At 46.9% G+C, this 20,568-nt stretch overlaps 1 protein-coding gene and 1 non-coding gene across 2 annotated transcripts in view; one reads left to right on the plus strand and one right to left on the minus strand.

Annotated features, from left to right (window-relative positions):
- Positions 1-8,324: 8,324 nt before the first annotated feature.
- On the plus strand, positions 8,325-8,397 carry TRNAT-UGU (transfer RNA threonine (anticodon UGU)). Its single transcript has one exon. It is a non-coding gene; the product is annotated as a tRNA-Thr (tRNA).
- A 279-nt stretch (positions 8,398-8,676) lies between these two features.
- HHIPL2 (HHIP like 2) overlaps positions 8,677-20,568 on the minus strand; it is a 29,881-nt gene continuing 17,989 nt past the window's right edge. The window contains exons 7-10 of the mRNA XM_061159764.1: positions 17,591-17,672; positions 14,530-14,612; positions 13,444-13,837; positions 8,677-8,962 (exon numbers count right to left, since the gene is read on the minus strand). Coding sequence (XP_061015747.1) covers positions 8,677-8,962; positions 13,444-13,837; positions 14,530-14,612; positions 17,591-17,672 — 845 coding nt within the window. The remainder of the gene's footprint in view (positions 8,963-13,443; positions 13,838-14,529; positions 14,613-17,590; positions 17,673-20,568) is intronic.

Genomic DNA, 20,568 nt, shown 5'->3' on the forward strand with positions numbered 1-20,568 from the left:
TTTCCATTTGAAAGGCACAAATTGCATGTGAAGAACTTGATGATACTATCTTATTTAATATTGGCAACCAAGAAACCAGTCTGTGTTGACTCTCTAAGGAAATACTTATATTACACATAAAGAGACCTAAGCTCAGAGATGTTCAGTAACATGGCCAAGGTCACACAGTCAGCAGTGGCAGAGTTACTGTTTAAAATCAGGCTTTTGTGACTCCAAATCCTGAGCTCATCACCACCTCCAGATTCTGGGACCACAGATCACAAATGTTTATGAATAGCCCTGATTGTCCACAGTCCTATAGTATGCTTGAAGTGAAGTGAAGTGAATTCGGTCAGTCGTTTCCGACTCTTTGCGACCCCGTGGACTGTAGCCCACCAGGCTCCTCCATCCATGGGATTTTCCAGGCAAGAATACTGGAGTGGGGTACCATTTCCTTCTCCAAGAGTATGCTTAGCACTACTCAAATAATATATCCAGATCTAGGTTTAAAGACATAAAGACTGTAGCTCTTCTCTGTAAGGTCAATCCAAAGTGTTACAGCCAAGGTCTTGCTCCAAGGGAGAGCTCTGGGCCTGAGAGCAGACACAGTGGCCAATAATTCACTGTATGACCTTTATTTGGGGTCAGTTATTTAAGGTCTCAAAGTCTCTATTTAGTCACCTCCAAGATAAAAAGGATGAGTTAGATATTTTCAACCCTGGCTGCACACTAAAATCATATGGGGATCATGATGGGGAGCAAAAAAATCATATGGGGAGCCTAGGAGTCACCCCAAAACAATTAAACCAGAATTTCTGGGACCTGGACCAAAGCATTTCTGAGCTCCCCGGGAATTCAATGTACAGTCAGAACTGAGACAAATAGGACTAAGCCCCTCAAGTTTTGTGTTTCTACTATAGGACCCAATTCCCCTTAGAGAGGAGGTCCTCTTTTCCCCCTTCCATGATACACAAAGCTGGTGTAGGGGTACCTGGTTTCTCTGTCTCCGAAGACTGTCCCGAAAGCCTTGAACAATTTCCTGGGACACCCCCTCAGTGTCTCAACTGCCCTCCAGTCCCTGAACGAATCATTTCCAGCCTCCAACTGTACCAACCAAAAGTCTGGAAACACTACCCCACTGTCTATGGCAACTGGGGGTGGCAACTCCTTCCACAAAAGGCTGCAAAGAGCAGAGAACATGACAGAAGACAGCTGCGTCCACTGAAAGACTATCCCCCTCCTGGCCTCGTTGAGCGCTTGCCCTGTCTGCCTTTAATAAGGTTAATTCTAATCTGTGGTCTTTCAAGAGGTGAGAGAAGCTCCCCTTTCTGAACATGACTCACTGCCTCCCATTTCAGCCCAAAGGCGAGTGATAACATCTCACTCAGCAGGTGCCCGAGAGGAGTTCTGGCTACAGAACTGCAGCCTCATCCTTTCCTCTGCCTCCCACCACCTCCATTTCTGTGAGCAACCCCACTACATTGGGAGGGCTTCACGCAATACTTTTAGGTACAAAAAAGTAATAAAAGTAATTTACATAGATGAAGCATTTCTGAGATGCCAGGCTCTGGGTAAAGTATTTACATGCACTGTTTCATTTCTTCTTCTCAAGTACCCTCCTGAGAAGGTACTGTTGTTATTAACGTCATCCTCATTATTATCCCCATTTTACAAATGTCTGCATTCACTGTTCTTGTTCCTCGGCCTTGGTCCCCATGATGCTACCAACTATCTGAATGATGGCGGTTTCCCACTGGCCCATGCAAGTGCAGGGGCCTTGTCTGGTTTGGTTCACCACTGGTTCCCAGACTGGCAGAAAAAGAGCCAGAATTCAAACTCAGGCAGGCTGGCCCCATGTGCCTGTAAAGTCTATAAAGAAGGCTGAGAGGGACTTCCCTGGTGATCTAGTGGCTAAGACGCTGCCCTTCCAATGCAGGGGGCCCGGTTCAATCCCTGGTTGGGGAACTAGATCCCACATGCTGCAACTAAAGACCCCACATGGTGCAACTCAAAAAAAAAAAATGCTGAGCAGGCTCTTCGGATGTGAACCATAAAGGACACGGAAGAGCATATCGAAAAAGATATGGTCTGTGTGGTCAAGTGCTACCGAGACACCAAGGTTTTATCCATGAAGAGGCCAGGGAGGGTCATTTCATGGGAGCTGTGGGATGGAAGGGAGTCGGTGAGTCGAATGAGTGGGAGACGAAGAACAGAGAGAACGGCTACCTAGCCCAAGCTCATGCTCCTTGCTGCACAACAGCCTAATAAATGGACAGACAGGCTGCTGGGGAAGGAATAGAGACTGTATCCAGAAAGCCAGCAGCCCAGGAAGACAGTGGACTAGTGTCCCAAAGAACCATCATCCTTCCCCAGTTAGAGTTCACACTCCTTTTATCCTAAAAGGGGAGAAGGGAAAGTCCTAGTTCTGGCCAGGCCAGATGTATTCATTTCTTCCTCCCTGCAGCCATTCACATATGGGCCTGGTCAGGAGGTTTCCTGTGAGTTAAACATATTTTAGCTTAATGCTCATGACCTGGGAGGCAGGGTGTCCAGAGATGGGCCATTATAATGTAAGCTCTAGGCAACACTCCCCTTAGTGACTAACTTGTACTAGAGTAAAAAGGTTCTTCTCTATTACAGAACGAGTGAAGACAACCCCCTGGAGTGGAGGGAGACTTTTGATTTGTTTGGCTTTGTTTTATCATGCTTTCCGTGAGAGAGACTCGAGCATGTTACAAGCTGATGGGAGGTGTCCAGCGGAGACTGAGAGGCTGAAATGTTTGAGGGACAGAGGGCAGAGTGGTACTGCAGGTTCCCGGCTGTCTCTGCCACAGTCAGAGGGAAGGCCAGAAAGCCAATCGGACCTGCAGATCCAGGCGGGAAGTACCTGAAGGAGACTGAGGCTGGAATCTTTACACCAAAATTACATTCTATCCTCATGACCACCCTGGGAAGTACGGATGCTCAGTCAGTCCCTCTGCACAAGTGAGGAAACAGATCCTCAAAAATTAGATAACTTCAGGAACTTCCCTGGTAAGTCTAGTAGTTAAGACTCTGTGCTTCCAGCATAGAGGGCATGGGTTCAATCCCTGGTCAGGGCACCAGACTCCTACATGCCACACAGTGTGGCCAAAAAATATTAATAAAATAAAATTTTTAAAGTTTTGTTAAAACAAAGAAAAGAAAGGTTTGGTTTAAGAAAAAAAAAATTTAGGTGACTTTGATGCAGCCAGCAAAGGGCAGAGCTTGGCTGGGCACCAGGTCCCTCTGGCACTGAAGCCTGAGCTGGTCTGTGGTTGCAGCCTGACACCCTCAGCAAAAGGTGACCAGGACCGAGTCCCACCAGCGTTGAGCCAAGTCAAACAGATCCCCCAAGTCCCTGGTCTTCCCACTGCCCTGCCCTCCCCCTGCCTTTTGATCTGCAAGTGGTCAGCCCTCACCTCCCTGGTGTGAGTGAGTCTTTGTTGGCTCAGCAGCTCAGGAACAGACACCAGGGTCAGGGGAGCCCACCAAATGAGAGCCTGTCCGAGTTAGGAAATTAGCACTGCAAGTGAATTCATCACCGTGGTGGGACTGAGTGTGTGCATGCCAAGCCGCTTCAGTCATGTCTGACTTTGCAACCCTATGGACCACAGCCAGCCAGGCTCCTCTGTCCGTGGGATTCTCCTGGCATGAATACTGGAGTGGGTTGCCATCCCCTTCTCCAGGGGATCTTCCGCGCCCAGGGATGGAACCTGTGTCTCTTACATCTCCTGCATTGGCAGCCAAGTTCTTTGCCACTAGTGCCACCTGGGGGCTAGAGGAGCATTTTCCCCATCCTCCTTGGTCTTTGCCTTTCCAGGCTCCTTCCTCCCAAAACAACTTAACACCAGCAGCTAACTGATGTTTAGGCTAACTGGCTGTGCACCCTGACCCGCTGACACCCCTGCACTGCTGGTTCACGTCTATCTCCAGACTCAGAACTGGAGCCGAATCAGAGCTCATCCATCAATCGCATCCAAAAGTCCAGCAAGCCAATTAAAATCCTATCTGGGAGAGGTCTGTTTGGTATGAGATGGGACCAACATCCAGGAGGTGAATTTGTTACAATGATTTTAATAAGCGGGGGCATTCCATTAGATCCTCACAGAACAGGGAGGCATTTAGGCTCAAGCTGCCCCCAGGAGGTCAGACTCTGCCCACCCACGAGCGGGACACATCTGGCCTGTTAAAATCAAACACAGAGACCAGACTCAAAAATCCCCTGAGCAGACAAGTTCAGTTTAGTTATACAAGCAAAGCTTAATTTAGCTTCTTTTGCAAGACAAGCAAGGTTAACTTGACCTGGATCGCTTCTTCCTTCTGCTGCTAAAAATCATATGTAAAGCTTCAATTGTTCCCCCAAATTGATACGAGGTAACCAAAACACTGATACCTTTTCATTTCAGAAAATTCTAATATTGTAAACAATTCTAAATCGGTAACTGAGAAGAACGTGAAGAATCAACAGAAACACCTCCACACTGGATAAGCTGCTTCATAATGATATTCCTCTGAGCCTCACTCCATGTTTCAGTTTGACTACTCCCCATTTACAAACTGTCCTTTTTTGGTGCATGCACAATACTTTTCTATTTACTGCTTCAGTGGTTCATTGGTTCTGTTGTTGTGTAGTAGCTAAGTCATGTCAGACTCATTTGCGACCCCGTGAACTGTAGTCCACCAGGCTCCTCTGTCCACAGAATTCCCAGACAGGAATACTGGAGTGGGTTGCCATTTCCTTCTCCAAGAAATCTTCCTAACCCAAAGACTGAACCCTCAGCTCCTGTATTGGCAGTTGGGTTCTTTACCATGGAGCCATCAGGAAAGCCCTTGTTGGTGTTACTCCTGGCTCTTTTCTGAACTCTTCTGAACTCTAGACCGCTGTAAGGGGTGTGGGCCCAGGAGGTGAGAAGGACTGTGTGCCCTGGGTCTTTGTGGTGGATGTGACAGATCCTCCTCCCAGCAAGGATCCCTGCAAATCGAGGACAGGGTCAGCTAGGACTCAGGGCCCCTGACCCCAGCCCCCAGGTTCTGAGTCCCTGAGCCCCTCCTGTGTCCTGAGTTTCTACCAACTTGGGGAGGGGGGTAGGCCAGAATTCAGACACCTGAGCCCGGCAGCCAGCTAGACTGGACACCAAGAATGCGGCAATGCGCTCAGGTATCTGTCCCTCCTCTTCAACACTACGTGGACACCTGGAGGGCAGGGATTTCCTATCCTCTTCATTTTGAATCTCCTGAAAGTAGACAACTGTATGCTCTATGCTTCCTGGGACACAAGGGTACCGTGCGCAAATGCTGTCACTTCCGCTTGTGAATCTGTATGGGGTTTATAAAGCAACAGGGTCCCCGGCTTCCCGGCCCTCCCCTTCTTTAGCATTGCTCCTCTCTCCCTCCATGCCCAGACTCTGGGGTTCTCCCAGCTAAGGGGTCCTATTCCCGCCTCCCACTCCTCACTCAGTTGTGGATGGGTGTCATGAGGGGCCAGATCCCAGGGAAGACCCCCCCCCCAACTCCCTCCCTCCCTCCATACCCTGATCCTGGGGGTCCCCACTCAAGAGCCTACCTTTCATCTTGGACCTGCTGTTGCCAGTCCCTGAAGCTTCCTCGTCTTCAATATGAAGTGCAGGCTAAATGAGCTTGAAAGTCCACCCTGACCCTTGAGCCGCACATGCTCTGACCTTGAGTCTGACTGTGGATGCACTGGAATAAGGCCTGCTCCTGGGACAGCGGGTGCGAGACAGTGATGCTGAGGACAGTGCAGAAGAGCCGATGGATGCCCGGGCAGGTGGTGGGCCGCCGGGCTCGGTCCTGTTCCCCTCCCCCCACCACGATGCAAGGGACTCAGCCCCGCGCAGCTGGAGAGAAAGGCAAGCCTGCGGATGGGCGAGCAAGGCAAGCTGCCTGCCGCGCAGAGTGCTGCCTACAGCAGAAGGAACACAGCGCACAGCCTGGGGACTTCCGTTTCCATCTCCTCCTCTCCCTCCACTCCACCTGGGCCTGGGATGCCTTCCCCTACGTCCCAGCGCCTCAAGCTGGACTCTCTCCCTGAGATGTTCTACTCTGGGGCGACCCTAGACTGGGAGGGAATGTTCAGCCCATGAAGCACGTCTGTCATGTTTGTAGCTGGCACTTCACAATCTCTGCCCAGGGTCAAGTTCTCAATTGTGCTGAATTCCCCAAAGTGCTCCAAGATGGAGCCGAAACAATCAACTCCGTTTTACAGGTGGTGAAAGGGCTTGATAAAGGGGGCCAGGAGAAGGAGGAAGGGACATAGAATTAAATATAAAATCTCCATACACTTGTTTCTCTAACACCAGACTGAAAGTAAATGTCACTCAGTTGTGTCCAACTCTTTCTGACCCCATGGATTATAGCCTGCCTGTCTCCTCTGTCCATGGAATTCTCCAGGCCAGAATACTAGAGTGAGTAGCTGTTCCCTTCTCCGGGGGATCTTCCCAACCCAGGAATTGAACCCAAGTCTCCCGAGTTGCAGGGGGATTCTTTACCAAATGAGACACCAGGGGCTTGATAAAGTGGGTCAGGAGAAGGAGGAAGTGATGGAAAATTAAATATAAAACCTCCTTACACTTGTTTCTCTAACACCAGACTACTTATGAGCTAATTAAACTCCTTACAGGATGCCCACCCTCCTGATCCTTCTTTTCATCTCATCCTTCATCTTTATGTCCTTTATCCTACAGCTCAGAAGTTAGAGTTGAGAGGAGAGGGGCCTTTTTTCTATCACATCCCACTGCAACTGCCTGCACATCCTGTTCACCAGGGCTGTGAGGAGGGTTGGTGCAGAAGAAAATTGCTGGTGAAGCTCCACTTGCCAGAGACAGCACAGGATCAAGGGAATGGAGGTGAAACAGGAGGGAGGGGGGCAAGGCACAGCCTTGAAAAGAATGAAACAGCCACAGGACATGACAAAAAACTGGTTAGAACCAACTAGGTGCAAGATTGTGGAAGATTCAACTTCCAGTGGACCTTGAGCCTCATTATACACTCACCAGTGCCATGACCATTCCGAGGCCAACCATAAAACGTCAAGAGATGGGAATATCAGACTACCTTACCTGCCACATGAGAAATCTATATGCAGATCAAGAAGCAACAGTTAGAACCAGACATGGAACAAGGGACTGTTTCAAAATTGGGAAAGGAGTACGTCAAGGCTGTATATTGATACCCTGCTTATTTAACTTATATACAGAGTTCACCATGTGAAATGCTGGGCTGAATGAATCACAGGAAAATAAAGGATGTTACAAAATTCCAACTTGGATGGAGAGGCCTTGGAAGTAAGGGAGGATGATGAGAAGGCCTCTCCCAAAGTGCCTTCCTGATTTCTGCTGGTTCACAGCCTTTATTTCTGATATCCCAGCCTTTATTTCACAGCCTTTATTTCTGATTTCCCAAAGTGTCTTCCTGATTTCTGCTGGCTCACAGCCTTTATTGAGCACCTACTGTGTGCTAGACACTATTCTGGGTGCTGCGAATACAGCAGGGAATAAAACAAAAACCCTTGGCCTCAAAAGAACCATCATCCTAACCTGGAGAAATAATAGACATAACAGTAAGCACATTATCTATCAGGAAAGGTTAGGTAAGTAGCATGGGGCAAAAGGGCAGGCTAAGGAGGATGGTGCAGCTTTAAGTAAGGGGTGGGAGGGTCTTGTTGCGAAAGGTAACGTGAGTAGACACCTGAATAAGGTAAGAGAGGTAAGTCCGCAGACCACTGGGAGTGCGTGATCCCCATCCTCTCCTTCACGCGGTGCTAGCTCCTGCTGCCAGCAAAATTTCATTCCGTCAGTAAATAGTTAATTAAGCAAAAGGAAATAAGGCATCGTTTCATGATCCAAATCATTTTAAAAAAGAGTAGGGACAAGCTTTACTTATTCACTCTAATGTCTAATAGTATGTAAGTACATAATAAATAAGTGTTGAATCAATTAATTCATCCATAATCTATAACTTAATTAATAAGAACCCTACAACTTCCCTGTGTGAAACATGATGCAAATTGTCATATAAACAACAGATTGGAGACTCTTTTAAGATGTAAAAGTATACCACTAGTAATATCAGAACACTTATATTTTTGCTTTTTTCCTTCCAGCACTTATCTGTATCTATAACTTATCATAGGTATGAGTTAGTGATTCGTAATCATAAACATACGATTTTCAGAACGGGTTTTTTCTACTTATGATGTTTTCGTAATTGCCATTGATAGAGGATGCACAGGCTAAACTCTTTTCCGACTGCCAGAAAGCAATATTGTTTCCAATGTCCCTGAATTAGAGCGCGCCAGGTAACAAGGAGGCTCCATAGCTCAGTGGTTAGAGCACTGGTCTTGTAAACCAGGGGTCGCGAGTTCGATCCTCGCTGGGGCCTCTTACGTCCTCTTCTCTATTTTTAAATCGTCCCTTTGTAAATATGCCCCAAAATACAAAATGATTTCTGAAAACGTTACTTCCTGCAGGATTAAAAGTAACTGCTCCTGACATGCTTTACTGTTCTTTAGAAGTGACCCGGAAGAGAAAATACCGGAATGCAACAAACAGCAGGAAAAGGAAAAGCGGTCCTCGGCGACGCGGCGCTACCAGAACCTGGGGCCCAAGCTCCCGAAAAGAGGCGCGAGGCTCCAGGGGTTCGTTCTCACGCCCTGCAAAATCACGCCCTGCACTGAGCCACAAAAGGGCAGAGGGGGCGGCTGGCGCCCGGCACTGCGCCGCGGGCGGGGCGCGCGCGGAAGCGGTGTTGCGCCTGCAGTTGCGCCGCGCAGCCGGCGGGGAGCGCTGTGGCTAAGAGCCCACTTGCCTGTCCGCGGCCCGCTTGCGCGTTCTGAGCCGATTCCGGGACTCCGAGCTTGGCCAGCGTGGCCTGGACCGAGGCCTGCGCCGTGATGACACGTGGCCGCCCGGGCTTCGGAGGCCAGCCTGGCTCCGAGGCCCTACCCCTTGGAGAGGAAGGGGGAGCGACTCCCAAAAATAAACAGTCCCGGGCTGCTCTGGAAGCCAAGTTTTGCAGCCGGTCTTATGTCTCCGTTTTTTTTCCCCTGAATTGCAGAATGCCGCGTGACTTTTAAAGTCGCGAGAGCCTTTTCTGAATTTATGAATTCTCTCCACCCAGCATTTCTTGATAAAGGATTGTTTGTAAGGAAGCCACTAGCCACCTGTGGCCCTTGACTGAGTGCGTGACATGTGGATATTCGGACTGAGATGTGCTGAAAGAATACATTGGATTTAGAAAATTTAGTACAGAAAAAGAGAACTATCCCGTTAGTAATTTTTCATTGATTACGTATTGGTACAAAGCTGTCACATGTTGTTCAGTCGCTCAGTTGTGTCTGACTCTTTGCGACCCCATGGACTGCAGCAGACGCGGGCGAGGCTTCCCTGTCCTTCACCATCTCCAGGAGCTTGCTCAAACTCATGTCCGTGTAATATATTGGGTTAACTAAAATATAGTTGCATTACTTTTACTTATTTTTAATGAAAAATTCGAAAAAAAATAGAAACAAAAATTTTCGTTACATGTGTGGCTTCCATTTGCAGCTCTCATTTCTGTTGGATGGTGCAGAATCCTGTGACCTTGAGTTCAAGTTAATTCTTAACCTCTGTTCATGCCAGGTAAACCTTTCATCTCTGGGTCTTCCCAGTACTGTGCCTGGCAAGCGGTAACCATGGCATTGGTTGAGCTGAAATTACATACCTCCCTAATATAATCTTAAACTCCACAAAAAACAAGAAAATGTATTTCTTAAACTGGGTTCATTTTGAGAATGATGTAACTGTAAGAATTTCTATCTTGGTTCCCAAGATGTCAGCTCTGGAAAAACACACTCATCTTTTATTGGTTATTTAGACTTCCCTGGTGGCTTAGACAGTAAAGAATCTGCCTGCAATGCAGGAGACCAAGATTTAATACCTGGGTCTGTAAGATCCCCTGGAGACACGATGGCAACCCACTCCAGTGTTCTTGCCTGGGAAATCCCACGAACAGAGGAGTCTGATGGGTTTACAGTCCATGGGGTGGAAAAGAGTCAGACACGGCTGAGTGACTGACACTTACTTACTTACCCCTTTGTGAAAGTTCATGGGCATTGCCAGTCATCTTCCAGAAAACAAAGCCACTTGGCCAGAGAGGAATACCTTGCCCCTTCCCCAGGTTCCCAGTATTTCAGGGTACCTATTCAGCTCCCATATCTAGACCCAGTATCCTCCTATTGAAAAGTTGTGTTCAAAAGGCCTTGAATTTGATGGATGTGGTCCTGTACTTAGACACATGAACTCTGAACACCTTTCCCTCAAGACGCAAAACACTTTCAGACCTTTTTTTCTTTTAATTTTAGTTGATTTAAAATATTGTTTTATTTTCAGGCACACAAAAACATGATTCAGATATATATGTATATATACACACTTTTGTTTTATGTGGTTTGTATCTGTTAATCTCATTCTCCTAATTTATCCCTCCCTCTTTCATTTCTTAGTTCTAATGATTTTTGTGTGGAGTCTTTAGGGTTATGTGTATATAAGACAATGTCATCTGCAAATAATGACAATTTTACCTCATTCCTTCCAATGTGGATACCTTTCATTTCTTTTTCTAGCCTGACCGCTGTAGCTAGAACTTCCCATACTGTCTTGAATAGAAATGATTAGAGTGGGCATCCTTGTCTTGTTCCTGAATTTAGCAGGAAGGCTTTCAGATTTTTCCATTATGTTGGTTGTGGGTTTGTCATAAATGGCTTTTGTTGAGATATGTTCTCTCTATAACCACTTTGGTGAGAGATTTTTATCATGAAGGGATGTTGAATTTCATCAAATGTTTTTTCTGCACCTATTGAGATAATCAGGACTTCCCAGGTTGCTCAGTGGTAAAGAATCTGCCTGCCAATACAGGGGACAGAGGTTCAATCCCTGGGTCAGGAAAATCCCCTGGAGTAGGAAATGGCAACCCACTCCAGCAATCTTGCCTGGGAAATCCCATGGACAGAGGAACCTGGGGGGTTACAGTCCATGGGGTCACAAGAGTCAGACTCAACTGAGTGACTGAGCATGCACTGAGATAATCATGGTTTTTGTCTTTTCTTTTATTAATGTGGTGTATCACATTGATTGGTCTGCATGTGTTAAACCATCCTTACAACTCTGGAGTGAATCCAACTTGATCCTATTGTATGATCTTTCTTATGTTTTGTTGGATTCAGTTTGCTAAAATTCTGTTGAGCATTTTTGCATTCATATTCATTAAACAGGGCCAGACTGACACGTCTTTGAAGAAAGATTGTACAGGGGAAAAAGTGAGGCAGAGTGAGCACATATATTTGTTCCCAAGGTTAGATTTAGTCTCCCTGAACTGAAGCAAGATTTTCAGCCATCTTTTAACAAAATGATGCAGAATGTAAGCCCACCCATTGTTTCGTTGGTGTCTTCATCTGAGAAGCTAAAAGTGCAAAATGTCAGGGTTGGTCAGACCCTGAAATTCATTTTTATCCTAGAGAGTGTATACAAATATCCTAGAGAGTGTATACAAAGAACGTCACCTACCATTTCAGTAAACAAGCAATGCTGTGGCCAGCCAGCCATCAGTCACTAAAGCCACCCCTGACGGTGCACCTTCAGGGGAATTCAGGATGAAGAAAAACAAGATATTGGCTCTAGATAGTTAAGATGCATATCTAAGGAGTAATTTCAATAAACCCAGACTCTTTTGCATCTTCCCATACGTAGAAAAGCATTGAGATCTTTAACATGAGCTGTCCATTTTCTTTGTGATTAGCATTAATCTTTTGATGTTCAACCACATGTTGTTCATCCGTTTTCAGCAAAAACTCCTATAAACCCTGGCTCCTCCCTTACCTGTTGGGAACAGTCACTCAGAGCTGAGAGATTGCTGTCCTGAGCTATAATCCTCAGTAAGCCTGCCAAATAAAATATAACTCTCAACTTTCATCCGTGCAATTTTTTTCACTCAGCCAAAGTGTTCGTAAGAGCTACAAAGGTAAGCGAAAGTAAAGCAAAGCAAAACCATGAGATGGGGTAAAGGCAGTTACATTCGTGCGTGGGTGCATGCTCAGTCACTAAGTTGTGTCCAACTCTTTTTGACCCCATGGACTGTAGCTCACCAGACTCCTCTGTCCATGGGATTTCCCCGGCAAGAATACCAGAGTGAATTGCTATTTCCTCATTCAGAGGATCTTCCTGGCCCAGGAATTGAACTCATGTCTCCTGTGTCTCCTCCATTGGCAGGCAGACTCTTTACCACAGAGTCAACTGGGAAGCCGAGATAGCTAAGAGATGATCTAAAAATGGTCTTCAGAAAATGATGACCAGCGTTTTGCATCTTTAATAAAGAAGAAAAAAGAGAAAGAGACTCAAAGAGAGGTTTGGTGTATTTATATTAGGTTAGGTTACCCTACGAATGGAGATTGCTAAAGAAAAAAATGGAATCTATATCTTTGGAAGTCTAAAATAATATGTCTGGGGTATGTTCAACCTCATCTGAAGCAGGAATCGCATGACCTCTAAAAGTCCTTAACAACCCTGGCATTTTTGGTTTTGTTCTGCTTAAGTCAAATTGTCTTTACTGTTCTGGATGCTTTGCAGAACTTGGAGAACTTCTTCAAGACAGGGATCATTTCCTCTCTTAGTGCTTTCATTCCTCAAATACCTGGTTAAAAGTCACAGATCCTCACTGGGGGCCCTAGAGGGAGGCAAGTTCACAGGAGGCAGACCGGGGCATTGGTTCAAGTCCAGCTGAACAGTTGACTGTCCCCTCACTGCTATGGTCTAGGGCACACCGCTTAGCCTCACCAAGCCTCACTTTTCTCATCTTCAACATAAGTTATATGGCCACACACATGATGCAAAGTTTTGAGGTTTCAGAAAATGTATATAAACTTAGCACACAACAGGTAGGCACAATGGAATCACCTTTATTATGCTATTTGCCAGAGCAAAACAGTAGTTGCTGGAGGTACAGAATAGGACCTGCCCTTATTCAGACCCTGAGCTTCAATGAGGGCAAAGGAGATGACCACTTTAGAAGAGGTTCTCCTTGGAAACTTGCCACTACAGGTCTCCTCTTAGAGCTGGGAGGAAGCATGGGGGAGACATGGTTCTTAAGGCAAATTAGTAAGGCACGTCAGATTTCTTAACGCCAGACAAACATCAAGGAGCTCAAAGGATATATGTCCATTTGAGCCAGTGTTGATGTATCACTGCTGCCCACAGGCACTTACAAAGCAAGACGGAAACACACAGCGGGATTTGAAGCAGGCTTACAGATTAGTGCACGTGATTATCCAGGTGCCCCAGCCAGGTGGGGATTGGTCTCCCCGCAGAAGCAGATGAGGAGCCTCCGTTCAGCTGACAAGACTCGGGGAGAGGACAACCCGGCCGCCCTACTCAGGCTGTCTCTGCCGGCCCCCACCTCCACCCCTGGCTTCCCGCACGTCTAAGGTCACGTTCAGCAGCAGCAGCAGCTTCCACGTGGTGAGGTGCTTCTGGTCCCCTGAGCGGCCACCTCGACCCAAGAGGCGGAGGAAGACTTCTGCCAGCTCGTCTCTGCCATGCGGCCTGCCTGGTTCTGCCACCAGGGCGTTTGGGGATCCCTTTCCTCTTCCCCTGGGAGCCTGGGGACCACACCCTGGCTCTCTTCTTTGCACCAGGCCTTGGAGATGTCTTCCGGCTGCTTGTGGGAGAAGCTGGCTTCCTGAAGGAGTCTTTCTGAGATGAGGCCCGGTTTGGACTGGAAGCTAAAGTCGCACTGGACAGTTTTCTAGCGGCTTTCTCAGACTGCTCCTTTAGCAAGTCCAAGACCATCTCTGGAAATGAGCATTAATTTAGGAGAAATATGAGTCCTGGAAAGCAGCGGTAAGGGAAGTGCCACCCAGGAATCCTATGCCCACTTGAGGGTTCTTGAATATAAATTATTTTGAAATTAATATGTTTAATTCCCTGGCCTTGATCTAAATAAAAGACTTTTGTAATGGGGTCGCTCCAGTAATGCGTACCTGTAGAACAGTGCCCTTAAGACACCACCTCTCTCCCAAAAGTCTTTCCTGACTCCCCACCCTACCGCAAGGAAGAGGTCCTTTCTCACTCTCAGGGGCCCTCTCAGATCCCTGGACATCCTTCTAGCCAGAATCTCAGTGTTCTTTTATTTCTTCAAGTGCCTGCACTCCCTGCCCGCCTCTCCTTTGGCTCTAAACTCCTATTGGTCAAGTTACTGGTGTATCTATCCCCAGGGATTAGCACAAGGCCTGCTGCAAAGTACTACATGAAAGAACGAATACATGAATGATTGAATGAACGAATGAATGAAGGGCAGCCTGTGTTCCCCCTGGTGCACAACCAAGACACACAGACTGAGCCGCAGGTTATAGTCCTCATCCAGAGGATAAGCCTTAGGTGAGAAAAGAGGACCTGCCACCCCGGGATGGCAGCTGTTTGCACGGGGCACTGTAGCCAAGGCTGTGATGCCAAGGCCTAAGCCTAAAGACAAACGTGGACTCACTGGCGAGTGGCCTGAACTGGACCCGCTTACTCTTGGTTTTCACCGGCACTGGTTTGTACTTGCATTTGCCTGGAGGTGCTCTCCTGAAAGGAGATGGAAAAAGTGAGGACACAAGACTCTGAGGATGGAACCAGGAAATCGGGGTCACCCACAGGTATAGAGGTGTAAGGACTGAGGTCAGCCTTCCCCTCCCCACAGGGATGGGACAGATGAAGCAGGGAATCTTCAATGAGCTCAGGTGGAGAGGAGGAAGGACACGGGCATCACAGGGACACTGCAGGCCCTTGGGGGACAGTGTAGGGAGGGGGTTGGCATGGGCATGGCCACAGAGAACAGGGTTCAAGTCCTAGGGACCACAGGCAAGTAAGCCTTGCTGAGTTTCAATTTTCGCAAATATTAACGTAGAAAAAATAACAGCACCATCCTCACAGGGAGATGGGGAGGATTAACTAAAACCTGTGTACTTGGCACACCATAAGTGATGAATGGATAACTTATTTTTTGTTTTTGTTGTTATTGTTATGGGGTGGGAGGTGGTTTGTTTTTTTCACCACACTGTGTGGCATGTGGAACTTCCCTGACCTGGGGACCAGGGGAGGGGACCAGGGATTGAACTCATGCCCCTTGCAGTAGAAACACAGAGTCTTAACCACTGGACCACCAGGGAAGTCCTAAGCTGTTTTTTAAATGAGATTTTAAAAAACACTTGAAGCAGTGGTCGGCACATACAAACGCTCTATGGGTGATGATGGTAGTGATGGTGATGAGAACGACGCTCTGCCTCTGGTCTGATGCTAGTGGCGATTCCCTTTAAGGAAAATCTCTTCAGATACTCATGGCGCAGTCCCTTAAGTAACACCAGCCTCTCTGCCTCCTAATATTTTGATTCTTACACTGCTGTCCCCCGAGTGCATCTTCTGAAATAAGAGGGGCTTTGCAGACTAGGAGCATTTCCAACTAGTTGGTAGCAAAGCCAAGATTTATACCCAGCTTTCAGCATTCATACCCAGCTGGGATGGGTGCATTTAGTGCGAAGATGGGCTGAAGAATTAAAAGAGCAGAATCAGGATGCATTGCTACAGAATTTTTTTTTTTTAAGTCTCCACAATTCAAGTCGTCATTATAACTGAACTGAATGGGAGGTGTTGAAAAGACTTTGATCCAGAAAGAGGGATGTGTTCCCATCCTCTGGCCCCTCTAACTAGCTCTACCTCAGGCAAGCGAGTGAAAGTAGTAAGGCTGTTACCGTAATCTGTTGATTGAGGGTGTTACCCTGCCTCGCTAGGATTCTGTCAGCATTGAATATCAGCCTGCATGCACGGCCCCCAGCACGGTGCCTGGGACACAGAAATGCCTCGATAAATGTCAATGTCTTCTAGGTGGAACAGCCTTTACAGTTGCTTTATGATTGACCTCTCATGCTGCCAGAGGTGAGCTAAATTATCCCCTAATCTAATCAGGAAACTTTCAGAGGAAAGAAGAAGGGATTCACACAGGAAACCTGTTGATTAAAAGCAGAAAACTCCCCACACAGTCTCGGTCAGTCACCAGAAGCACTTTAAAGACCCTGGGTTTGCTCCATCCCTGGAACACGGAGATCTGCATGGAGGAGACCCAGCAGTGGAGACAGCGCAGTCTCTAATTCACCCTGGCAACCCTGCCCCCCCCAACAGGAAAGCCCCCAGGCACAATCTCAAGGACAAAGCCCCTTCCAAGAACTTCTGAAAACACCTAAAGGGAGCCCTATTGCCAAGAGGAACTGAGCTAGGCTAGGTTTCTGAGCCCTCACCAGTAGCTGGACTGAGCTGCCAAATGTCCTCTGAATAACTACCCCAGATATGGTAACTTAAGCCTCAAGGGAAGTCATCCTTGGCAGGTCTACCTTCAGGCTGATTTGTGGGGAGACTTTCTTGCTTTGGGTAAGAATCTTGAGATGTTAATAAATCCAGTGCACTGCCCAGAGCTCTCAGGATGGATACCCCGCATCACTCTCCCAGGGACAGATAGGGATGCACACTCAACCACCTCACAAATGGGAAGCTGTAATTTGGCTTTTGCCAGATGAGTGGAGGTTGGTTAGTCCCCGAGGGAGGTGGGCAGAGAAGCAGTTACACATCATAGAGTCCACCTAGTGAATAAGTGCTGTCGCAGAATTCTAGAAATGGTCAGGTGGAGACACAGAGAAACCTAACAGTTGAAGATACAGCTGTTTCTGGGACTCTCCTGGGACGGGTCCAAGACACTGCAGATACCAAAACCCACTGATGCTCGAGTCCTTTATATAAAATGATGGAGTGTTTGCATATAACCTACACATCCTCCCATATACTTTAAATCATCTCTACATTACTCACATTACCTAAGAATGCAAATGCTATGCAATTAGTTGTAAATACCATTGCAAATATTACAGAAATTGTTGCCAAGGCATGGCAAATTCAACTTTTGCTTTTTGTAACTTTCCAGAAGTTTTCAAAATATTTTTGGTCCGAGGTTGGTTGAATCTACCGACATGGGACCCACGGATATGGAGGGCCAACTGTATTTGCCAAAGACCAAGCCACGGAAGGGCAGCAATATTTACCCAGGTGGTCAGAGTTGTACACCACTGTCAGATGATCCCAGACAGAAGTTTCCAGAAGCATATTTTTAAAAAAACAAACAAACAAGGGACTTCCTTGGCAATCCAGTGGTTAAGATTCCACTCTTCCACTGTGCAAGTTTAATCCCTGGTCAGGAAACTAAGATCCAGTATGCAGCACAGTGTGGCAAAAAAAAAAAAAAAAAAAAAAAACAAGACAGGAGCTACAGGTCTACAACTAGTCATCCTATAAAGGCTCAAGATCTTTATTTTCAGCCATGAAGAGCTCGTTTCCCAAATATTCCATAACTGTCCTACACTTTCAGCAGTCCAATCTGCTTTGAATCTAAAGCAAAGATTTGCTGTGTTGATCACTTCTATTGATAGTCATTCTTGGGGAGTGAAGACTGTCTTTCTGATCTGCCATGGAGATAAGGACTAATTCAAGTCACTTGAGAAGAAAAGGAACCCAAATCTCACCTTGATGGGTCAACAAATTTGTAAATGGATCCACGCGGTGCATAGGCACTGGGGTAAGAGGTGGCCAAGAAGTAGAGCTCCCCTGAGAAAACAGGAACAGACCATCAAGACAGGACACAAGGCTGGGCCCAGACAGCTAGACGTGCAGAAAATCATCACCAGGCGGTTGTGGCCCTGAAATACATGAGCCCCAGGAAGGGGTCCCCAGAGTCCCACCTGACAGTGAGGCCTCAAGGGCTGTGAGCTCCCCAAGGAGAAAGTCCATCTCAGCCCCCAGACCGCCTCAGAGTGTCATCCAACAGGGGAACGTTTCTGCTGGCGTGCTAAGTCACTTCAGGGATGTCCGACACTCTGTGACCCTATGGACTGTAGCCCCCCAGGCTCTACTGTCCATGGGATTCTTCAGGCAAGAATCCTGGAGTGGGTTGCCATTTCCTCCTCCAGTGGATCTTCCCGACCCAGGGATCAAACCCGCATCTCTTACATCTCCTGCATTGGCAGGCAAGTTCTTTTCTACTAGCACCACCTGGGAAGCCCATAACATTCCATAAACCAAAGGTTTTTCATCTCATTTATCACCACTTTGCTTTCAGAAACTTCACCTCAGTGAGTCTCCTTCTCCCTCCCCAGCTCTTCAATACTGATAAGGATTCTCTGTGAAACCCAGAAACAGGTGAGCTACAGGCTGAAGACCACTTATTATTGAGTTGGTCAAAGTTCATTCAGGCTTTCCATAACATCTTACAGAAAAATCCAAACAATCATTTTGGCCAGTGTCATTCAATCACTAAGTCTTGTCAGACTCTGCAACTCCATAGACTGCAGCACGGCAGGCTTCCCCGTCCTTCACCATCTCCCAGAGTTGGCTCACACTTGTGTCCATTGAGTCAGTGATGCCATCCAACCATCTCATCCTCTGCTGCCCCTGTCTTCTTTTGCCTTCAATCTTTCCCAGCATCAGGGTCTTTTCCAATGAGTCAGCTCTTCGCATCATGTGGCCAAAGTATTGGAGTTTCAGCATCAGTCCTTCCAGTGAATATTCAGGGTTGATTTCCTTTAGGATTGATGGGTTTCATCTCCTTGCAATCCAACAGACTATTTGTTACCCCTTCTTTAGGGCTTCCCTGATAGCTCAGTTGGTAAAGAATCTGCCTGCAATGCAGGAGACCCGTTTGATTCCTGGGTCAGGAAGATCCACTGGAGAAGGGAAAGGCTACCCACTCCAGTATTCTGGACTGCAGAATTCCAGGGACCATATAGTCCATGGGGTCGCAAAGAGTCGGACATGACTGAGCGACTTTCACTCAACCCTTCTTTAGTGCATTAGTCCCCGCTCCCTGCCCCCCTCTTCACTCTGTCCTCCAGCTCCACCTTCTTCAGTCCTGGCTTCCTTATTTCCCATGATCTTCCCCTCACTCCTCAGCCCCTCAACTTGGTCTTCTCCGCACCCTGCAGAAATCACCTCCACCCACTGTTCCCTTCATCTCTTTCACAAGGGCCCCTGTTTCCTCCCATTTTCTCCTGTTTGAACTCCAAAAAACACCACTCCCGTCTCAGAGTAGGTACCTCATTCCACCTCGTTTCACAGTTCTCTATGAGAGACAGTGAAGGGTTTATGTGCCCAACTTCAGCTAGATAAATCTGAGTCTGAATTCTGATAACACTCATTACTATCTGTATTGTCCTGGGCAACTTCCCCAGCTGGCTAACCCTCGTGTTATTTATTCATTTGTAAAAGGGAGATAACAATACCTCCCCTGATTATTAGGTATTAAGTGAGAAAGTGTTCAATCATCGGCAGTTCCTCTTACTTCCTTATGGCTCTATTCACTGTGATAGTTTTTTGAGCCTGGTACAATGTTTGTCCTACCACCCTGGATTTAATACTCTTGCTATTGTGTGCTTCATGCAAGCCCTCTCAATTTATGGAAGGAAATATCTTACCAAGGTACAAATTGGAAAAACCTAGAGCTTTAAATGGCTCTGGGCTATTTAAACAATCTTCTTCCTTGAATTTGTGGTGAACAGTGACTAATATTTGTTTCGGGCCTAGTGTGAGGCTAATGTTCTTTGCAGAGCCCTGCATACAACGAAACAGCTGCCTGATAGACTGGTTTTGTGGACTGACACTATAATCTTCCGCTTGTAAGGGGTGGTGGGGGTGGGGGCCTGAGGAGTTAGGACAAACATTTCCCTAGAGCCAGTTGGCCCCTCTGATTAAAAACCATCACCTCATCCGAGGTAATGTTGACATGAGATAAATGAGTTGTCTACCAACATGTACACAGGTCACTCGGGCACGGGTGCCTCCAAACCATGCAATTTCTGGTCTAAAAGAATTGGAAATCCTGTGTTGCTGCATATTCCCTACACATGACTATAGTTTATGTAAATTATATATCCTAAACATGCCATAGGCTTCCTATCATATTTTTAGAAGACAATGCTAGAAGTGAATTTCATCTGTAGGGTCTAACTGACATTTTTAAATTGTTGTCGTTGCTTAGTCGTTAAGTCGTGTCTGACTCTTTTGTGACCCCATGAACTGTAGTCTGCCAGGCTCCTCCATCCGTGGGATTTTCCAGGCAAGAATAGTGGAATGAGTTGCCATTTCCTCTTCCAGGGGGTATCTTTCCCACCCAGGGATCGAACCCATGTTTTCTGCATTGGCAGGCAGATTCTTTACCACTGAGCCACCTGGGAAGCCCCTTTAGAACTATATTTTAGGGTAAGAACAACACACCAAAAAACTGTAACAGGCTATATAAAGCAAAACATATGCAATATGAATTTACTGCAATCATTATGACCTCAGCCAGCCCTCTTGGGAATGTGCTTCAGTGACTGATGTTCAGAAACCCAGCCCATCAGAACTCAGCCATACAGCCCCACACCCACCATTCACTCCATCTACTCACTCGTTTACTTGTGCCAGCTGTCGGCTGGAAGAGTCAGGAAATAACTGTAGCAACAGTGAA

The sequence above is a fragment of the Dama dama genome, chromosome 14, assembly GCF_033118175.1.
Source record: "Dama dama isolate Ldn47 chromosome 14, ASM3311817v1, whole genome shotgun sequence".
In the NCBI taxonomy this organism is placed as follows: Eukaryota; Metazoa; Chordata; class Mammalia; order Artiodactyla; family Cervidae; genus Dama; species Dama dama.